Here is a 20,534-nt window from a genome sequence, read left to right as displayed (position 1 = left end):
CACTGCCTTGATACCTGCTAGCATCACGGACCCTGGCCAGTGGCTGGGGAGGAGCAGGAGCCCAGAGGAGAATATGGGCTCACATGTCTTACCCTCCGGCTGCATTTTCTGCTCAGGAGACATTGGAAGCTAGAAGATGCTGAGTAGAAGACGTGGGCTCCGAGAGCCTGGCTGGCTGCTGGGCCCTCCCACAGGCTGGCCTGGGTGCAGCCCCCCACTAGAAGCTATGGGAGAGGGGCAGGCTGTGGGGGGCGCTGTGCTGTGCCTGCACTGCATGGTGTTAAGGGCATGCTCACCTCTGCTTTTAAAGGACCCAGAATACGTCCTCTGGGTCTGAGCCATCCCACCCACCGTACCTCAGGGGGGAGGAGATGGAGTGTACCCACAACACATCCCATGCCTGTTGCTGCTTAGAATTCAGATTCCCCACCCCACACACACGTCCTGCAAAAGATCCAGAAGAACCAGGCTGCCCGCCTGAGCTGGGGTCCCGCTGGTACCCAGCCCTGTTCAGCCACAGGGTGAAGGCAGTGAGGTACCACTCACCTGCCTCTTTTTAGACCAGCGCCGCTCACCCTGCTCCAGAGCCCCAGCACCTGCAGCAGGACCAGGCCCCCTCCCTCCCCAGCTTGAAGCAATAGCTTGAAATTCCACCCCCAGCGCTCAGTACCCCACACCTGGCTCTGCTGGGGGACCAGGCTAGACACTGACAGTTGGGGTGGGGCCCCAGCCCTGCCTATCTTGAGCCCTAGTGGGTAGGTGGGGGCTGGCTCCAATGGGTGTGGCTGGGTAGGGTCAAGGGGCTGCCTGCCTCCTGGGGGCAGGGTGGAGGGCTTGTGATGAGAGGGGAACCCCCTTTGCTCTCACCACATACTTGCAGCTCCAGGTCGCCCCCCCCCCCCCCCCCCCCCCCGAAGAGGTGACTGGGAAGAGAAAGCCTGCTGGGGCTGCCGCACTACGCCGCTGCAGGCAGTAAGTGCTCTGAACAAAGCAGGCTACCGGCAGGGAGCAGGGCCCGGCTACAATGCCAGCCTTGTTCCCACCCCCAGCTGGGGGGTGGGCGGCAGCTCTGCTAAGATCATTAACCTTCCACTCCTCCACCGGGGCCAGGGCTGCCCTTCTGTGCCCCGCGCCTGGCCCTGGTGATGCTGGGCCAGGCCCGGGTCAGACGGCAGCTCAGCACAGCAGGGCGCCATCACCCCCATTGTCCAAGGATGGGCTGAGGTAAGACAGACCCAGAGCTGGGAGGCTCCTGATCTCCTGCTGCCCTGGCTGCACGTTCACTAGTGGGCCAGCCTTCCACCCTCCCCGGGCCCCAGCCTCTGCTTGCAGCTGTGCAAAATCCAGGTGCACGGCAAAGCCAGAGCAACCCTCACCTCTCCAAAGCAGCCCTGCTGACCTCTGCTCTGAGCTCTGCAGAGCCCCTCCTGACGGCAGCACTATGAACTCTCTGCAGTTGCTCTCAGCTGTGCGACCCCCAAACATCAGTGGGACCCAAGTAACCCAAGGGCAGAGCAGCCTCCCACACCCTGCTTGGGCCGAGATCAGACCATGACAACCCCCAGGGCCAGGAGACCCAGCAACAGCAGATTTGCCTGTGTGGGTGGGGTAACCCAGCACCCATAGAACAAAGCCCCGAGGAGGGAACTAGACTGCTCCAGAAACTGCCCCCCACCTGTTTCCACACCCAGTGCTGAGCAAACTGCACAGCCTGTGAGAGACCAGAGGACTCCATCCAGCCACCTCTACCCAGAGCATCCTTTCACTTCAGGGAGCCTACGATCACCCTCCCCCAGTCCTGGTACAGCACTGCAGCAGGGGACCCTGCCAGTAGGCAGAGGTGGGGGCTGCTCCCAGCAGGATCTGCCCCCATCATCCAGGGGCACACTAGGGGCTTCCAAAACTAGAGGCTCCGGTCTCTGAAACCCAAGGTTCCTGGGAGGGGGCCAGCTCCAGCCCACTCAGCTTCCTGCCCTCCAGCCCTTCCTGGAACAGCAGATCCACATGAGGCTGCTACTTGTAGCCCCTAGGCCATGCTCATGTTACCCCATCTCCCTCCTTGGCCATTTCACCCTATTGTGGAGGTCACAGTCTGTGCCACAGCCAAGGCAGAGCCCCCTCCACCCCCCCCCCCCCCCCCATGTGCCACCCTATCCCCTCCCTCCAGCTGCTTGAAGGCAAAGGCTGCTGTTCTGCATGGACGTGCCTGATCCTCCACAGATCACCCCTCAGCACAGGCGTCGCCGCTGCCAGGTGGGGTAAGACAGGCAGGCAAGCCTAGCGCCAGCAGGCAACCCCCACCGGGGGCCTCTGGTGCCCTAGTCACAGCAAGTTGGGCCAAGAGGAGCACCCTGCTGGTCTCCACTAACTCCTCATGCTCCCTCCTGGGTGGAGCGTGCACAGCCTGGGCACCCACCTTTCCAGCGCTCCCCTTTCCTGTAGCCATGCAGGACTCCAGGCGGGGCAGCTGTTCGCTTGCACCATCATTTCATTCTCTTCACCGCCCCGACAGCATCCCTGAGAATCACCAGCTGAGCCAAGCCCACGAGCTGGTCAGACACCACTGCCCCCACCTCCCTTCCCTCCCCCATTGCTTTGTGCCGGGCTTCCCCCTCACAAGAACACAGGGTTATAAACAAGATTCAGGTGACTTTTATTCCGATTGGCGACCTCAGAGAATACATTCCACAGCATAATACCACAGTCAGCGCGATCAGAGCACAGGTGATGGGTACGGCCCAGCTCCAGAGCCGGGCATGCAGCAGAACAGCTGGAGCAGCTGGGGTTAGAGTTCCCCTGGGGGAACCAAGTGTTAAGGCACCAGGTTGAGGATCAAGCAAAGAGTCAGCCAAGAATGCGTGGGCCCCACCGCTGTGGGAGCTGGCCCCAGGTGCAATGGAAGCGGGACCTGCCAGCTGAGAGGCAGAGTCACATCTCAGTGCCTGGCATGTCCTAGCTCCTCCATCCCCGGTGAAAGCACCACACAGCTGCTCCTAACCCTGAAGGAGGAGAACCAACTGGCCAACAACACCCTGTCCCATGCCCCTTGGACGACGGGGGCAGGGTATCACATGCAGTCCTTCCTGCACAGCCCCAGGTGGGCAGTGTTCTGCCTCCATACCAGCTGCTGGAGCCCACAACACTGTCACATGCTTCGTTACCTAGCACGGGAGAGAGTTAGTCTGCGGCAGCATGTGCACAGAGCATTAGAAACCAGAGAGCTGCGAGTGGGTCTTACAGCTGAACAGCTAGACAGAGCCCTCCCTGCATGGGAGATTTTTGGTCCTAAAACTATTGACAGATCAGCCAAGCCACTGTCCTGGTATCTGGAATGCAAGAGGTGGGTTTGATGCTTCTGACAGAGCCCCAAGCCCCAGTGAGGAGAGATCTGGCTAGCAGCAATGGCTTTGGCACTTGGCTTTGGTGGCAGGGTGTGGCCTTGATTGGTCCCAGTGTCAGTCTAGGTAGTCATTTGGTCCATATGGAAATGGAGTTTGGTCCCTACAGAAATAGAGGGTAAGAGTTTGAGGGAGTTTCCTGGTCTGTCTCCAGTGTTGCACTGGGTGCTAGGGCCCCTCAGGGTGCTGGGACAGGGAGCTTTGAATGCAGATGCCCGGGGCACGGAGACCCCTGGCCCTTTCGGGTCTCACTGTGGAGGTTTGTTTGCAGGGAGCGTTCAAGGCAAGCCACACCCAGATTTTCTAGATGGCAGACAAAATATATTAAACCCTAGAGAAAAGGAGGCAGGGAGGATGGAGGGGGGAGTGCTGCCATGCTGGGCTGATCAGAGGATCTGGCGTGGCATCCCATAGCCCGTCATGCCCGCCTGCGACGCACCCCGGTTGGTGCCCATCTGAAGCCCGATCACACTCTGACCCTCCTTCAGCTTGTCTTCAGAGAAGTCGCGGCGGTTCTCCCTGGATTTCCTGGGGGTGAGCAGAGCGAGAGTCAGGGAGGGCACACGGGAGAGCAGCTGGATGGCACCTAGTGACTAGGCAGCGCTGTGCCCCGAAGGGCAGTGACCCACACTGCACTGCAGAGGGGGACACAGCGATAGTTCAGCCTGGCCAGCACTGGCTCCAGGACCCCCCCAAGACACACCCAGGACCCCGATCACTCTACAGATGGTTGGAGACCCAAGCCAGCCATAGAGACTGGGCCCCAGAATCCCTCTTGCAGGACTGGGGGTGAGGGGTAGGGGCAGCAGGATGCTGGAAGGCACTTGCATCCCTTCTAGCCCTCCTGCCGGGACAGCTGAGGGAATCCCCTTTCCAGGGGCTCTGAGTCAGCAGGAGACAGGCAGCCCCCAAGGCTGACTGCATCCAGGGCTGAGGCCAGACCCACCTGGCCTGACCGACTGGTTTTCTGTTACTCTCAGAAGTTGAAGAGCCACTTACTTGGGGAACCAGTTGGGGTCTCCGGCAAACAGCCCATTTTCCCTCGTGACAGCCAAGCCGCCCAGGTTCATCAGAGTCCTCTGCACACAGGCCATGTTCTTCCCTGGGGGGGCAAGAGAGCCCATGAGTGACGTGCTAGGTGCATTCGGCACAGAGCCTGGCCCCTGCAGCAAGCCCAGGCAGCACTGGAGGGGGGGGGGGGGGGCAGTAACCCAACCCTACCTGCCGCTCACCTCAGTTCAGCCCCAAGTTCTCTGGCTCATGTGAGGGGCCACAAGCAGAGCCCTGGACAGGGTTGCAAGATAAGCAACCATTGCAGAGAACGATGGCAATACCATCGCCAGACAAAAAACGCTCTGGGGTCCAAGCAGGGCCTGTGGATGAGCCAGGCTGGCTGTGTGTGGGAGAAGCACCTGCTCACCCCCCCAGCTAGCAGGTGTAGAGAGTCTGCTGGGAAAGTCAAGTGGGCTCTGCTAACACACTCAGGCAGGAGACTGACTGTCCCAGCCAGGTACAAGGGAAGGAGGAGAAGATCTAGGGTGTGGGCTGAGTCACCCGGAGGAGGATCCCCAGGATAAGCAGAGCTTGGAGAGGCAGCCATCTACTGATGAAGCCAGACCCCATGATGGGGGTGAGTTTGGATTTCTGCACAGCCAAGGGCTGGATCAAGGGCAGGCTGCTCATGCTGAGTTTGCCTACTCCAGGTCCCCCAGCTCAGAGGCTGAGCCAGAGCAATTCTATCCCATGCCAATCCTCCTCTCGCAGCTCTCCCTACCTTCCCAGAGGTCGACAGTCTGGAAGATGTCAGTGGGTGCAATGCCATACTGCTCAGCAGCCCGCAGGAACTGGGAGATCTGTTCCATCTGCTTGAAGGCCATGCCGGAGGACTGGATTTTGGAGACCGGCTCCTGGCCCTTTGGGTAGAGGCTGTTGATGAGTCTGCAGAGCACCTACGCAGGAGGAAGAACAAGGATAAGCCCAGGACTCAGCCAGTGCTCTGGATTGACTCAGCCGTGCTGGTCTCAGCTGCAGCCTCCATCCGTCTGTGGACGGGACCATCTGCAGGGCTGTCACGCCCTCGGTAGCGGAGCACAGCCAGCGCAGGCGGGGAGGACCTTGTACCTCCAGTCTAGAGAGCGCTGTGCCGTCCCAGCACAGAGAACCTGAAGGATCCTTGTAGCTCAGTGCCCATCAAGGAGAACAGGGGGGAAAACTGCCAGGGGCTCCAGCTCCCTAGAGTGGAAAAGATGCCCCAGTTCGGGAAAGGAAGCCCAAGCTGCTGGGGGACAAAGAGGGACCCTCCCGTCCTGCCCCAGCGATACTCACCGTGCCGTCTTTCAGCCACTCCTGGAAGTTCTCTCTCCCGGGCGCAGGCTGCTTGACCTCTGAGCCGCACTGCGCCATGATCCACTGGATGAGGATCTGCTCCAGCTCTGGGTCGTACTGCCGGTCGATCCTCTGCTGAACCTCCCGGCTGAGTCCGTAGGCTGGTCCCCTGTTTGCCATGGCGACGGTGCGGTGTCTGCAGGGCCAAACACAGACAGGGCAGGTGAGCGAGAGGCCCTCTGAGCCGTGACGCAGCAGCACAGGCTAGGGGAGGCAGGATCCATCAGCCGGGCCCAGCCCCTTTGGCCACTGCCGCCCCCCCGGGGCAGAGCTGATCCTGGCTGGCTCAGAGGCTGCCCTGGGAACATTCCCCGCCTGCTCCAAGTTTGGGGGGGGTCTCTACTGCATTGGGGCACTCCTGCCAGAGACGAGACCTCCCTTGCCTGCGGCAGGCAGCTCCGTTCGCAGCCCCGAAGCTGGGCTGTCTCCCCACAGCAGGAGCAGTATGTGCCGGGGATGGTAACTGGCCGGGGGGGTGAGGGGGGTGTGTGTGTGGTGGTGTGTGTGTGTTGGGGGGGACGTGTTGCAGCATCCTCCTCTGCACAGACAACCTGAAGGTCCCGGTCACTCCCCAGCAGAGGGGCACCTGCCCTAGGCCTGTTTACTTGTGGGGAGGAGAGGCCTGGGCCTGCCCTCTCCGTGCAGCCAGCTCAGAGACTTCATCAAGCCAGCGGGGAGGAGATCCTGGTCCCCAGCACAGCACCCTGCGGGCACCCCACAGCAGAGCTCCTCCCTCCCCTGCCGCTCAGAGCCCTGGCTAGAGGGTGAAGCCATGCTGATGCCAGTGAGGCAGAGCTGGGGCTGTTGGCGCTGGCAGAAGGAAGCCCGGCACCCTAGTTCCAGCTGGAGACCAGTAGCTTCAGGCAAAGAAACGCCCGGTGGAGTCACTCAGCCCTCGCTGCCCACACAGGACCCACGGCCTGAGGGACAGCCTTTGCTGGACCCCAGCTCAGCCCTGCGAGCCCCACTCTGTGGGTTACTGTGCACCCCCATCCATCATTGGCTCCCACAGGCCCCTGCTGCAGAGCGAGTCTCCACAGACACTCCCAAGAGCCAGCCCCGCCCCACGGCATGGACACAACAGCAGCAGGGCCCTTGTAACAGGCAGTCCAGGGCCAGGTACGGCCTACAGCAGCATTTCCCAGGACCGGTGGGACACGGGAGGCCCCACCCTACAGGGAGGGCCAGCTAGGCCCTCAGGGGTGTTGATCGGAGAATCTCGGCCTGCTGGCCAGGTGCAGAGCAGAGGGCTGGTGCTCCTGGGGGAGCCGGACTCCGTACATCCCCTCCCCCAGGGCAGCCTTTTCAGAAGACTCAGCCTTGGCCGCAGGGGAAGGAAGCGTGGCTGGAATTTCCTCGGCTTTAGAGGGAGGGTTCAGCCCTTCAGACTTCGCCCGCTGCGTGGGGAGGGGCCCAGGCACAGCCTCCCCCTCCCCACACCCAGCTCCTGCCCCGGATCCCTTTGGCTTCCCGGGAGCTGTAGGGTCAGCACCGGGGCCGGCAGAGCAGCCTCAGACTCAGCACGTCAGCGCTGGCCGGGCAGGGCTGTAAAGGAAGCTGTGGCTGCCCCGGCTGTGGTGGGAAAGGGCCCGTCCTAGAGCCCCTCTCCCGCTCCACATTCCTGCCCTAATCTCTGGAACGCAGCAATGTGCTGGGGCCAAGTGGGACTTCGGTGCCAGGCTCTCGGCAGGGCCCAGCCCCAGGCTGCCTGAGGAGACCAGCAGCTGTTCCGCAGGGGCAGGGGCGCTGCCCCCTACACTGAGCCTCAGGGGCACCCAGGCCAGAGCAGAGCCTCTCGCTGGTGCTGCCCGTCCAGCCCTTGGCTGGCTGCTCTGCTCAGAACGGACACCCCCTGTAAGGGGATCGCTGCTCCCTGCTGGGAACAGATGGCTGCCTCAATCCCATTTGTTCTGCTCCCTCTGCCCAGGCCAGCTGGGGGCAGGTGGGTGTCTCAGAGGGGGCAGAGGGATGGAGGGAGCAGCAGCTCCGACACCCCCCACCCCCAGCGAACCATGCTGGCACATCTGCGTGAGGCCAGGCCTGGGGCGCTCTCAGCCGCCCCTCGCACAGGTGTGGGCAGGAGAGCTCAGCACCTCTGCACGGGCTGCCCGTCTCACCAACAGCCAGAGCAGGGGTTGGGCAGGACAGTAGCTGGAGGCTGCGAGGGACTCGAGGGCCGATCCATGCAGCGACAGGTGCCAGGAGACCCAGTCAGGCCACCCTGGGCAGCGCTGCGGTGTGGCACCTAAGGGCTCTCCTGGCTGGGCGAGACTCGGGATTCCTGCCAACACGGCAGCTAGAGAAGCAGCGAGCTCTGCCCCAGGCGCAGGCTGTGAACAGCGCAGAGGCCGACCTTCAGCACAGGACCCAGGCGCGTGCAGCACGTAGGCAAGCTGGAGGCAGAGGGGGGGCCACTTCCCGTGCTGCAGAAGAGAAGCCTGGCCTGGGGGGGCGGGGGGGGGAGGGCAACTGCTGGTGCGGGGCAGAGGGAGCTCTGACCTGGGTGAACATGGGCAGTTTTGCTGTGGATCCTGGAGGGAGCAAGCAGCAGCATTCGACGTGCCAAGCCTGGGGATCCGTGCCCGCAGGGCAGCTCATCCTGGCCACAGCCTGCCCAGGCATCAGCAGAGCCTGCCCTCGCAGGGATTTCCTGCCCACGCCGGACACAGAGTGGGCAGGACGACAGCCGCCACCCTCTCGATTAAACTGGGCACTGCCTCTGGCTGCGATGGGAACAGGCACGCCCCGAGAAGTCATCCTGCCCACAAGGCAGGGCTGAGCCAACAGCCCTCGCCATGACGCTGCACCAGCACTTCCTGGGCAGCAGCTTATCACCCTCACAGGGTACTTCCTACCCAGCCAGCCCCCCACACCAGCATCACCCTGGGAGCAGGAAGTGGTAAGGGGGGAGCCCCGTTATTTCAGCTCCCCCAGCCCTTCTGAAGGGAGAGGCTCCAACAGGGCCAGCTGGGAAGGAAACAATCAGCATTTGCTGCTCCCTGCCCTGGTGCCAAGCAGAAGCGAGGCCTTTCCAGGGATCCCCGTTATTTACAGAGCTGCACAGCTCCCGCCTCTCGCTCTGCACCATGCGCTTCCCCCAGCAGCTCCTGTCAGGGGCGGCTTTTAGTGCCGACCCTCAGCTGGTGGAACAAGGGGCCAGCACAACCCGGAGGCACCCACCGTGGGTCCCCGGCCCACCCCACCTGTCTTTATGGAGGGGATCCTGCGAGGCCCCACCCATCCCGTGGAATGTTTACAGGGGTTGGGAAATGGCTCTGGGGCCCCTGGGAAGTGAGTCACTCCTACCTAGGGTCAATTGCTATTAAGCAACTTGGTGATTTACAAAGTCTGGAGAATGTCAATAGTTTGGCTCCTTCCTTATCTCTAGGTGCCACGTTGAGGCCAGCCCAGGTTGGATGCTCAGGGCATGCACGGCTCTGGCAGCGGAGAGGAAGGGGCAAGGGCTCCCCGAGCCAGAAACGCTGCAGCCCTGGGCACTGTTCCTGTCCCTCCCTCTGCCAGGTGCCCACCCCAGCAGGTCTAGGTGCCAGGATGGCAAAGGAAGGGGTGTGAGGGAAGAACACTCCACTAGACAGAATGACAGGTTCACCCACCCGGGCAGGGGCACCCATCCCAGTGCAGCGGAGCCGGATGGCAGCGGTGGTCCCAGGTGCACCCAGCGTGGGGGAAGGGTGTTATTCCAGAGCTGGAAGGCCAAGCAGGGGAAGGGGCCTGAGCCTCTGTGCCAAGGTGACTGAAATGCTCCTTCCAGAGGTACTTGTGCATTCAGGGGGTGGGGAGTGAGGGGCAGCCACTTATCCCCTGAACCCCCCGCGCCGGGGTTCACTGCAGCTCACCCAGTGAAAGGTTCACTGAGCACAAGGGAAGGACTGAGCCACCTCCAAGCTACAGCAGGAACCTGCCATCCCACCAGAGCCATCTCCCCAGCCCCAGACTTACAAACCCTCCCAGTGAAGCCGGCCGATGGCCCCTCCCTGCCTGTCCTCAGCAGTCCCCAAAGCCCCCAACACTGCCCATGCTCACCTCTGCACCAGGGGGTGTCAGCAGCTGCCCTCACACGCAATGGGAAATGGACAGATGAGCTTCTGGGACCGGATTTGCAGCCCTCAAGTTGCACCAGGGCAAGAGCTACTCAGGCAGGTGGGTTGTCCCCCTTTCCCACCACCCTGTGCAGGGAGCCCAGCTCTCGGACAAGGAGTGGGGCTTGCTCACCCTGGGTCCCAGCCTCTTCAGGGGGCAACAGCAGCCAGTCCACGCAGGACGGGCGGAGGCATGATCCTCCCCCCCAGGTCAGCCCTAGCCAGGCCCCGTGCAGTCTCTGCCACCAGGGGATGGTGCAGCATGAGTTGCTGGCTGCAGCCCGGGTGCCCACCACACTCCTCCTTATGGTAGGCAGTCCTTGAAAACAAACTTATCCTTCTCCTGGGGTCAGCCCTCCAGGCCATAACCAAAGAGTCAGGAGAGGAGGGGACCTGTGGCGGTGCTGCTAAGAGGTGACTCCCTGTCGCTGCCAAGGCTGGCCATCGGCACCTTCCCTAGCAGAGAGCATCTCACGCCCACACCGGCACACCTGTCACCCTGGGAAGCGAGCACCTCCTCGGTGCTTGTGCAGATCTAGTTCCATTTAGGCCCACGCTAGCTGAACTCTGAAGATGCAGTCTAATGGGAGGCCAGATGCTGCCTGATTCATTGCTCAGTGAGCTGGGTTTAACTTCTGCACCCCTCATTAGTTTCACATTCTCAAGCCCAGGACAGGCTAGGGCATGCGGGAACCCTGCCCAGTCCAGCCCTTATATGGATGCTTTAAGCAGAGACGGGCTCAGAAGGCAGGGTTTGGTTTCCCTGCAGGAGGGGATTAGGTCTGTTCGATGCATATGGCCAACTACTGGCCTGGTAAACTGGACCTGAGCCAGGAGAGGAACTGGTGCCAATTCTCCAATCCATCTTGCCAGGGGTTGAGAGCTGACAGCACAACACGGCTTTGTCCCAGCATGTCAGGAGAGAAGAAAAGCTACATGGTCTCATTTCCCAGAACAGTTCCTGCCTGGGAGCCATCACCAGCTTGTGAGCACGCCCACTGTTGTAATACAGACGGGGTAGGAGCATGGCTGCGGCAACAACACAGCCCAGGGTTACCTCTAGGACCCGAGGATATAATGCCCTTACAGGCGGGATGGCCAGCAGCGCCCAAGGACTTGGTTATTCACCATGACCCCTCGCTGACCGTGTGTTCCCAACGTGGACATGGGACATAGACAGGAGTAGGATGAGATGGGGCGTTCTCGCTGTACATGTACCATGGCGGCCTATTGCGTCCAGCCTCCCATCACAAGAGCATGCTGGAAGAACTGGAGCTGGTTCAGAAAAGAGCTATCACATGGACGATCTGGGGATGTCCCTTGCAATGAGACTAGACCAGCTCTACCTATTTAGCTTTACAGCGTGCTTCCAGACCCACAGTAAGGTCACCTCCACAGGGAAAGGACATCCTGTACCAAGAGATCTAACCTGTCAGCCAGCTGAGGAACATCAGAAACTGAAATCAGCAGTATGCAAACCGGAAAGCAACCGTGTATTTTTAAGTGACGGTAATTGTCCACTGAGCAGATTAGCAAGGCACGTGGGGAATTCTCCATCACATGGGAGTCTTTACACTGAGCTTGGATATTCAAGATCCTGGAGCTCAGCTGGCAGTTCTGGGGTGGAGGCAGGAATCCCCGGCTGGGACACTCTGGCCTGTGCTAAGCAGGCACACAGACTGGATGATTTCGAGGCCAGAAGGGACTGTTGTCATCTAGGAGGATGTGGCTTTAATTGGGTCCCAGCAGGATCTTGTTATCTGGAGAGCATCGGGCTACACTGGCCCACTGTTCTCTCGCAGCAAACCGGAGACCCTGCACAATGGGACAGGAGCCGCTGCCTCCAAGGCAGTGTACATCCTACAGTGGGAAGATGGACTGAAGAGAGAGCACCTGTCCTAGCCAGGCAGTGAGGTAGCTGGGAGCAGCCAGCTGGAGATTTGTTGACATCATTTACATTCTCTGGGTACTGACATTCCTCACTCACTTCTATGTGCTTCCATCTGCCCCAAGAGAGACCTACAGAACAGGCACTTTAAGAAGCTGACTGAGGAGGGCTGTCCCCAGAGCCTCTCACCCTCACACCAGGCCTTGGATCAGTCCGTGGCAGACAGGAGGGGTGGCCGAGCACCCTGAAGGGTCAGAGCTCACTTCCTCGGCAGCAGCCGTGCAGCTTTGCAGAATTAGAGCAACAGCCTGCGGGGCACAGCCTGCACCGTGGGGCTCAGCCAGCAGCGAGGGGGCAGAGAGGGAGAATGCCCCCCGCACCTGCCCTTCCCCACAAACCGAGTCAGACTCTGGTGCTTAGCCAGAGGCCCTCGGCAAGGATTCCCAGAGCACAGGCCATAGAAGAGGGCACAAAGGAGGCCTGGACGGGCCACGGCGGATACTGATCAGTGGCCCTACCTGGGATGTCACAGAACAAGGGAGTTGAGCTGCTGGAGAGAGGCAGCGCCAGCAGGGGCAGGCAGGGCAGCCATCGGGCTGGGCAGACCAGACCTGGAGTGGCCGAAGCGGCTGTGAAAGGCAGCTCCCTCCGGGGTATTAGCAGCACCGGGCTCGGGGCCAAAGCAGATTAGGAAACAAGCAGTAACCGAAACTGATGCAGACAGGGCCGATTTCCCGCCACAGATGGAGTCTGCTGGAGACAGGCGCATGCTGCAGGGTGAGGCTGGAAGACAAGAGAGCCGGCCCTGGGGGAGGGGATGCTACCGAGCGGAAAGCAGCCACCAGAGTTTAGCACCCAGGTGGCCAGGAAGCGATAAGCCCTCAAAGGAACTGATGCACGTCCCGATCTGAGCAGGGAGGATGAGTTGCTGCGGCTGAAGGGAGGGTGTTGTGGGCAGGTCACCTGGGGATGTTGCCATGGCATCAGACCCCAGGGAACAGCCGAGCCCATGAGGGCAGCACACTCACATGGGCGCAGCCAGAGCACAGGGATCCCCAAGGACGTGTCTGGGCACAGACACCCCAAGCCTGACATCCAAAGTGGGCTCTGGCTAAGAGATGCCCAGGAGCGGAGCCAGCCAGCCAGAAGATACAAGCCCCAAACTGGGCCCTCGGGCAGAGTCTGGCTGGCGATTAGCAGCTCAGGACAGGGAAAGGAAGACCGCACCCTCTCCTCCCCAGGAGCTTGGACCAGCTCTGCTACGGCTCCCGTCATCCCCTCATAGCCTGAGGGGGAGGCGCAGACACAGAGCCTGCAAGACTTCAGTTGTTGAGGCAGCCAAGCCGTGGAAAGGCCCTGATCCCCGGCCCTGATCCCCGGGGGAACCAGGTGGGAGGAAAGGCCCCACCCCAGAAGCCACACGGCTCACCCCTGCTCCCGCCACCCCCACAGCCACACTCACTTTCATCCCATGTTCCCGAGGGCACTGACCCAGGGGCTACCCTAAGAATGCCAGCCCCAGAGCAGGTGACCCACAAGGAGACTCAGCCCTGCAGATGCTCCTATTGGGTTCCAGGCTAGCTCACTGGAGCCGGCTTGCTTGAGGGGAGCCATAGATGGGCTAGTTAGGGAGGTAGTAGGGCTTACTGCTGGGGGGGGGGGGGGGGAAGAGGGGGCAGTCTTTTGCTCCCTCCTCAGACCTGCAGATTCTTCCTGCTCAAAGCTGGGCCACCCAAGATTAGCCCCCAATCAGGAGAGCTCTGCTGGGACCCTAGTCAGGGTGGGCTGCACCCGCCCACTTCCCGGATTACAAAGAAAGCAGCCACTCCAGCCTGCAGTTCCGGTAACTGAGCTCCCCAGGGGCCAGGGCAGGATTTGAAGGCAGGAGGCACAAGCCAGATCAGCCTCTCATGAAACTTTACGAGGCACATTTCCCCCACCATTCAGGGGCTCAGCCAGCTGCAGCAAGATGCTCTCTTGTTACAGGCAGGAATACCAATGCCTCTGCCTGCCCCTGGAGAGACTCCAGTGCTCAGCTCAGCAGAGCAGGTTGATTCGCATGAACGGCAGCTGCTGTTTTATGGGGCAGTTTTACTTTAAAGAGGCCCTCAGTTCAGCTGTGAGCCGATTCCCATAAAGCATTCCAGCCCTGAGCACAGGCTGTTAACACGGCTATTAATTGGCTGCCCCCCCTCCCCCCCCAGGCTGAGACCCGCTGTGCCGTGAGGGGCCATTCAAGCACAGGTGAAGCTTGCCAGACTGGGAGCAGGACCCACATTACAGAGTCACAATCAAGTCCGAGTCCAGGATCCTTTTCCCGGTTAGCCATGCTGAAGGTGGGACAATTAAGGGTTCCTAGCCATCAGGCAGGCCACCCTGCTCCCAAGAACCCATCAGGATTCACTGCTGTCCCACGAGAGGGGCCAATAACTGCCCCGAGTGACTGACCTAACCCAACCCATCCCAGCTACCTGCAATACCTCCCCACTGCCCCAGAGCCCTGCCCAGAGTGCTGGAGAAGGACAAACCCAGGAGCCAACAATACAGGCATGGCTAGCCCCAGTCCAAGGCTGGCTCAGGAGTGCTGTTCCCTGGCAGCTGTCTACACAAACCCTGCACCACTTCACTAGAGCAACAGCAATTACACAGGTAAGCGGCACAGCAAGATCCCTGCCCTACCAGAAGAGCTATTCCAGCAGGGGGGAGACACCTCCAGACCAGCTGCACAGCATCCACACTGGGGGGCTCTGCTGATTTAACTACTGCAGAGCCCCCACCCCCTGTTCAAAACCATTACATTGGTACAAACTGTCGGCTAGGCCAGGCCAAGCCTTCCCTGCCTCATCGAGCTGAGTGACAGTCACACCCCAGGCTGAGAAAAGCAGCCTGGAGGCTAGGGATCCCATGCACCACTTCACACCTCACTGCCCAACAGCAGGCTACAGAATGGATGTCAAGTACCAGCACCCCCTGACTAAGCCACTGCAGGAGGCACGGGAATTAGGAGTTGGAGAACTCACAGACCCTATCTGCACTCGGAGGCTCTGTCTACACTACCAGTGACAATGGGGAGAACTTGGGTCACTCAGGGGTGCAAATAAGCCACCCTCTGCATGACAGGAGTTACAAAAGTGCCAGGGTGGATGGTGAGAGCATCTCCTGCCAACAGAACTGCTGCTGCTGCTACCACCGCCCGCTGGCAGTGGATTAATTATGTTGCCAGCTCCCAGGGGCTTCCGCAGGAGCACCTTCCTTGTAGACACGGCCTGAGTATCCGTGCCCCCGCCTGCTTTCGGGAGCAGGTGAGGCTGTGCCAAGCGGCAGGTCCCTCGGGGAGAGCAAAGGCCTCCTACCCTCACCAGCCGCTTTTTGAGACAGAGGCCTGGAAACCGACCAGCATGGGGGGGGGGGGGGGGGGGGGGGTTGGGTCAGGCCCAGAACGGCTGCTAGTTTTTCCCTTTTTTAGAGGGAAAAGAGGGCCCAGGCAGGGAGACTGTTTTGAGCATGAAGTCGTCGGCCCAGCGCTGGCCTTTGTAACCACGGCGCTGCCTGCCAAGCCGGGAGCTCATCAGAAGGGGGGGAACCGGGCTGGAGCCAGGAGCAGCAGCAGCAGCAGCACGGCTCAAGCCAGAGGCTGCCTGATTTTTAAGACGTTGTTGTAGCAACACACACACACACACACTCCTGGCACCGGCGCCTGGCTGCTACAGAGGGGTCACGATCCCGGATGAGACAGCAGTTTCTGCCGCAGAGGGGAGACGCAGACGGTCACCACAGGCCGCCCCCTCCCCGAGAAGCATCTCCTCCGGGGACCAGCTCTGTGCCCGCCGCACGGACACCGCGTCGGCCGAGCTCCCCTCCCAGGGGCCCGCTGGTGCTCTCCCTTCAGCCGCTACAGAGGGAACGGGCCGCTCCACACCCCGTAACGGCGGCAGGGGGGGGTTCCTGGGGCAGCCGTCGCTGGGAACAGCCCAGAGCAAAGCCACCACCTTTAAAGAGTGCCCCCCCAACCTGCAGCGCCGAGCACCGCCCCCCCCCCCGGGAGGCGCTGAGTGCACGGGCCCAGACAGCGCCAGGCCGGCTGGCTGCGGCTCGGACACGTGAGCCGGGCAGGAAAAAACTCCTGCAAGCGGCTGCCGGGGCCGTGACCGCCCGGGGAACCCCCACGGCGCACGTGGGGCGCTTCCCGCAGCCGACGAGCGGGGCGGGGCGGGTAGGGCCTGGGAGCGGACCTCGGGGGACTCCCGGGGCCGGAGCCGCCTGCAGCGGCGCACCTGCCCGCAGCTCCCCGGGAAGCAGCCGGGGGCAGCCCCCGTAGCCTACAGGGCCCCGAGCTGCAGCGAGCAGCGCCGAGCGTGAGACAAGCAACCCCCCCCCCCCCCCGGTCCGGCCCGGCCCGGCCCCACCCCGCTACAGCGAGCAGCGCCGAGCGTGAGACAAGCAAACCCCCCGGTTCGGTTCGGTTCGGTTCAGCCCGGCCCGGCCCGGCCCCGCCCCGCCCCGCTGCAAGGAGCAGCGCCGAAAACCCCAGCTGCATGAGACCCCGCCCGGCCCGGCCCGGCAGGGAATCGGGGGCCCGGCTCGGCTCTAACCTGCTGCTGGCGACGACCCGGAGCTCAGGGCGATGCGATGATTGGGGCCGCGCCCAGCCCGCGCGGCTATTTTAAGGCTGATGTCAGCACTGGGCGGGCGGTGCCAGCGAAAGGGACTTAAAGGGGCCATGACCGAGGCGCCGGCACCGCCCAGCCTCGCCTGGTGATGGCAGCTAGGAGGGTGCAGCGCCGGGCGCCTCTCATAGCCGGAGCCCACAGGCTCTGCCGGCGTCGTGCAGGGCCGCAGAGCTAAATTCAGGGACTGGCCGCTTCTGCGTGGAGCGCAAAGCCCCCTGACCTGTGCTGGGTCGGTCTGATGGAAACCCCCAGCCCCGCACCTTGGCTCCTTAGTTACCCTGGAGGCTGGGCTGTAAATATCAGTCCCGTACTGATCTCGCCCCCAGCACACACAAGGAATAGTGTAGCTTTTCACAGGCAGGGTTCCAGCTAAAAACCCCAAACAGGGAAAATCTGGAAAGTCACAGTCAAGGTCACAGCTGGGTGGCAACCTTCCCCCCATTTCCATGGGCTGACAAAGGTAACCCAGAGAGGACTGTATCCATCTAGTCTGACCCGCTGTATAATGCAGGCCAGAGACCTGCCCTGAAATCATTTCTAGAGCAGATCTGTTCTCAGAGAAACAGCCAAACTTGATTTAAAAATGGTCAGTGATGGAGAATCTACCATGACTTTTGGTGAATTGTTCCCGTGGTTAATTACACTCACTGTTACAAATCTATGCCCTATTTTCAATCTGCATTTCTGTAATTTCTGCCACTAGCCATTGGATCGTGTTAGACCTTTCTCTGCTAGATCGAAGAGCCCATTATTAAATATTTGTTCCCCATGTAGATACTTACAGACTGTTAAAGCCACCTCTTAATGTCTCTTTGTTAAACTAAATAGTTTGAGCCATCAGGCAGCTTTTCTAACCCTTTAATCAGTCTCAGGGCTCTTCTTTGAACCCTCTCCAGTTTATCAACATCCTTCTTGAATTGCGGGCACCAGAACTAGACACAGGATTCCTGCAGAGATCACACCAGTGCTGAATATAGAGATAAAAGAACCTCTCTGCTCCTCCCTGAGATTCCCCTTGTTGCATCCCAGGATCGCATTTGCTCTTTTGACCACAGCATCACACAGGAGCTCGTGTTCAGCTGATTATCCACCACAACTCTCAAATCTTTCACAGTCACTGCTTCCCAGGAGAGAATCCCCCATCCTGTAAGTATGGCCTACGTTCCTTGTTCCTGTATGTTTACATTTCACTGCTCAGGATGCGACTTTAGAAAGGAGTTTCCGAAGAAGCCAGCGTGCACTCAGACTTAAATCTTCTGGAAGCAGAAGTGATAATGCGTTGGAAATCTTTCCAAACAGGGCCTGGGTAGCAGTGAATAGCTGAACGCAGGGACAGTGCAGTGATCTACCTGCCGCCAGGGGCAGAGCCTTCCTTTTCCCCCCTAGTGCCGCACAGAAATAGTTATCAGAATCTGAAAACGGGAAAAGCAGCTCTTTTCGGAGGCTGTGTCTTAGCTCCCCCTGTCACAACCCCTTGACAAACAAGCTCAGATTTGCCCCCACACTCATCCTCGCCCCTGGGGTGCCGTGCCAATCTTCTGGACCTAGACATGTAGATTTTAGAGCACTCTGAAAATGAAAAGCAGATCACATTACAGGGTGGGCGCTGCCTCTTGGGACCCCTTCATCAAATGACCACACATTTCCACCATGACTGCTACCTCAGCCTCTGCCGGGGCAGTCCAATTTTCAGTAAACACGCCCTGTGCATGTGGGTTTTAGAGAGAGAAGATGGGTGAGATCAGCCCTTAATTTGTAATTAAGCAATTAGGAGCTGGGGCTCAAGCAAATTTTGTACTTTCATAACTGACACAGCAAGCCCAGAGGTGCTGAGGCTACGAGCTGCCGAGCCAGCCCCGGCAAGCCCTGGCACAAATTACGCACCGGGTGAAGTAATAACTTCCGTGGGAGAGGGAGATGAGCGCCACAGAGCTCTTCTAGGTTTTAGAGCAACTTGACTATTACATTCAGTTCCTGATGGGGGCTGGGCTGTATCTGAGGAACTCCTTAGTCTCACGACCCCAAACTTCCCCCACTAAGTCTATGCCTGGACCCGATGAGACACAGTCATTTTCAGATAGGTGTGCGCATATGGGCTTTAGCGCCCTGTGAAATGGCAGCTCGGCTCTTGGCGCACAGATGCCCCGGCACCTGTCATGGCTGAAGCAGCACGCTCAGCGCGTGCCTAAACCCCCACATCAGCCTCAGGAAGAGCCTCTTTGTACCAGGGGTTAGAGCCTCACGCTCACGGTGGGTGGCCCAGGTTCAATACCTGCCTCTGTGGAGAAGAGATTTCAGCTTGGATCCCCGCACCCTCCAAATAAACCACCTAAGCACTGGGTGGCAGAGCATTCTGGGGTGGGGCTCTTACAACTCTGCTGGGGTCGTGGTTCCACTGTGTCTAAATAATGAAACCTGCCCTGGAGCAGTGCGACTAGAACCTGCATCTCCTCCATCCCTAGGGCGTACCGAAACACCAGGGCGAGAGGTCTCCTCCCTCTTTCCAGGCCGATGCACGTTCAGTTCTTTGTAAGACATGCAACAGCTTCAACAGGAGCAATTGAGAGAGCCCCACATCAGACTAGCATCTCCTCGCTCTGGAACGGGGGCACTCTGCTGGAAGGTGGCGGCGGGAGATCCAAACTCAAATCCCTTTGCTCCAGCTGGCATGGAGGGGGTGATTGCACCTGGCTGTTCCACCCCCAGGTGAGTGCTGTAACCACCAGGGAAAGGTCACCACCCCTCTGTGGTCTCTGTTCTTGCAGAAAAAGGCTGAGGTGCCTGACTCCAGGAACGGGCTCACGCCACGGGCATCACCCGGGGAGCCTGGGCGCCCAGGAGGGGCCGGTTCCACTTGGTGGCAGGGCACCTACATGTCAGCCGCCCCTGCTGCAGCGCTGAGCCATCCAACGCCCGTGCCCATTGGTGCCTCTAACCCTGCAGCCCATCGCCACGCGTACGTCTACACTGCAAACCGCCACTTGGGCTCGTGAGGCTCACACTCCAGCGATGAAAACATCAGCGTAGATGGTTGGATTTAGGCTGGAGTCGTCCCCCCCCCCCGCCCCGCCTTGCCAGGTTTCAGAGGCCAGGCTCCAGCCCCCGCGGGAATGTCTACACTGCCCTTTTGAGCCCCTTGGCACGAGCCCTGTGAGCCTGAGCCAGCAGACCCAGGCTCTGAGACTCGCTGCCGCGGGCTTTGTTTTGCCGTGTCGCCAATGTACCTGGGCCCCTTCCTTGTCCTAGCGCTCGCGGAGGCCCCAGTGACCGTCGTGAAGTCTCTGGCTCTGCTCCCCTTTCGGGGTGAGTGTTCCCCCGGGGTCGGTTGGGTCGTTTTCTGGCGGTTGGGTCAATAGAGGGCACCATTCATGCTCTGCTGGAGAGGATTTATCTGCAAGGAAGGAACCGCCCATCCCACTGCCCCCCTGCCCTGCTCCAGTCTGCCCCCACCCTCTCCTGCTGTTTGAGCCCACTCGTTTGGTGGTGGTCCAGGCGTTTCTACAGCAGAGTGGCTGCGGCCATCACTGCAGGCTCCATCCCAGGAGGAAGTGAGTCGGGGGGACGTGCCCCTCCAGTACACCAGGGTGGGAGCCCGAGGTGCTGCTGCCTGAACCCACTGCCTGGGGCTGAGCTGGCTCCCGGGTGACAATGGCTTCAGGCCCTGAGCATCCCATCCAGAGCCCCAGCTGGGGACTGTCTGTGGCACTGGAAGCTGACGGATGCTTGGCTGTTGCGGGGGCAGAGAGCAGCTGGCCAGGCAGCTTGGGGCTCAGCCAGGGCTCTGCTTTGGGTTGGAGCCTGGGAGCCCCAGGAACAGAGGGTGATCAGCTCAAAGGCTGCTACAGCCTCGCACCCATCCAGGGATCCCTGAAGGGCAACAGGGTCCGTTTGGAAATGCAGCCGGGGGGCGGAGGGGGAGCAGGCGCCCTGTCCTCTGGGGTTCTGGGGTGGGCTGGCTCAGCCCTTGTACAAACCAGGCCTCTTAGAGGGGCCTCACCGCAGGCTCCCGTCTGAGTGCTTGGAGGTCATGGACTTGGCCAAGGTGACAGAATTGGGGCCAGGACCCAGGAGTCCTGCTTCCCAGCGCCTGCTC

The 20,534-nt window shown here is 60.6% G+C and overlaps 1 protein-coding gene across 1 annotated transcript; it reads right to left on the bottom strand.

Annotated features, from left to right (window-relative positions):
- Positions 1 to 2,629: 2,629 nt before the first annotated feature.
- Positions 2,630 to 16,502, bottom strand: TAGLN2 (transgelin 2). Its single transcript, XM_067542943.1, has 5 exons — positions 16,364 to 16,502; positions 5,724 to 5,919; positions 5,173 to 5,347; positions 4,398 to 4,500; positions 2,630 to 3,926 (listed from the first exon to the last, which is right to left on the bottom strand). Exons 2-5 carry the CDS (start codon positions 5,901 to 5,903, stop codon positions 3,785 to 3,787), a joined length of 600 nt encoding a protein of 199 aa, XP_067399044.1. The 5' UTR covers positions 5,904 to 5,919; positions 16,364 to 16,502; the 3' UTR covers positions 2,630 to 3,784.
- Positions 16,503 to 20,534: the final 4,032 nt, after the last annotated feature.

The sequence above is a fragment of the Emydura macquarii genome, unplaced genomic scaffold (genome assembly GCF_026122565.2).
Source record: "Emydura macquarii macquarii isolate MOO-44397 ecotype Brisbane River unplaced genomic scaffold, CSIRO-AGI_Emac_v2 contig_746, whole genome shotgun sequence".
Lineage (NCBI taxonomy): Eukaryota > Metazoa > Chordata > Testudines > Chelidae > Emydura > Emydura macquarii.
This window is presented reverse-complemented; position numbering and strand designations above follow the sequence as displayed.

What these genes read in the sequence shown, in the direction of transcription:
- TAGLN2 (XM_067542943.1), bottom strand. Translation starts at nt 5,903, where the DNA reads ATGGCAAACAGGGGACCAGCCTACGGACTCAGCCGGGAGGTTCAGCAG. An exon ending in AGTGGCTGAAAGACGGCACG is followed by an intron (nt 5,348 to 5,723) that starts GTGAGTATCGCT and finishes CCTCCTGCGTAG; the next exon opens with GTGCTCTGCAGACTCATCAA. An exon ending in GACTGTCGACCTCTGGGAAG is followed by an intron (nt 4,501 to 5,172) that starts GTAGGGAGAGCT and finishes TTGCCCCCCCAG; the next exon opens with GGAAGAACATGGCCTGTGTG.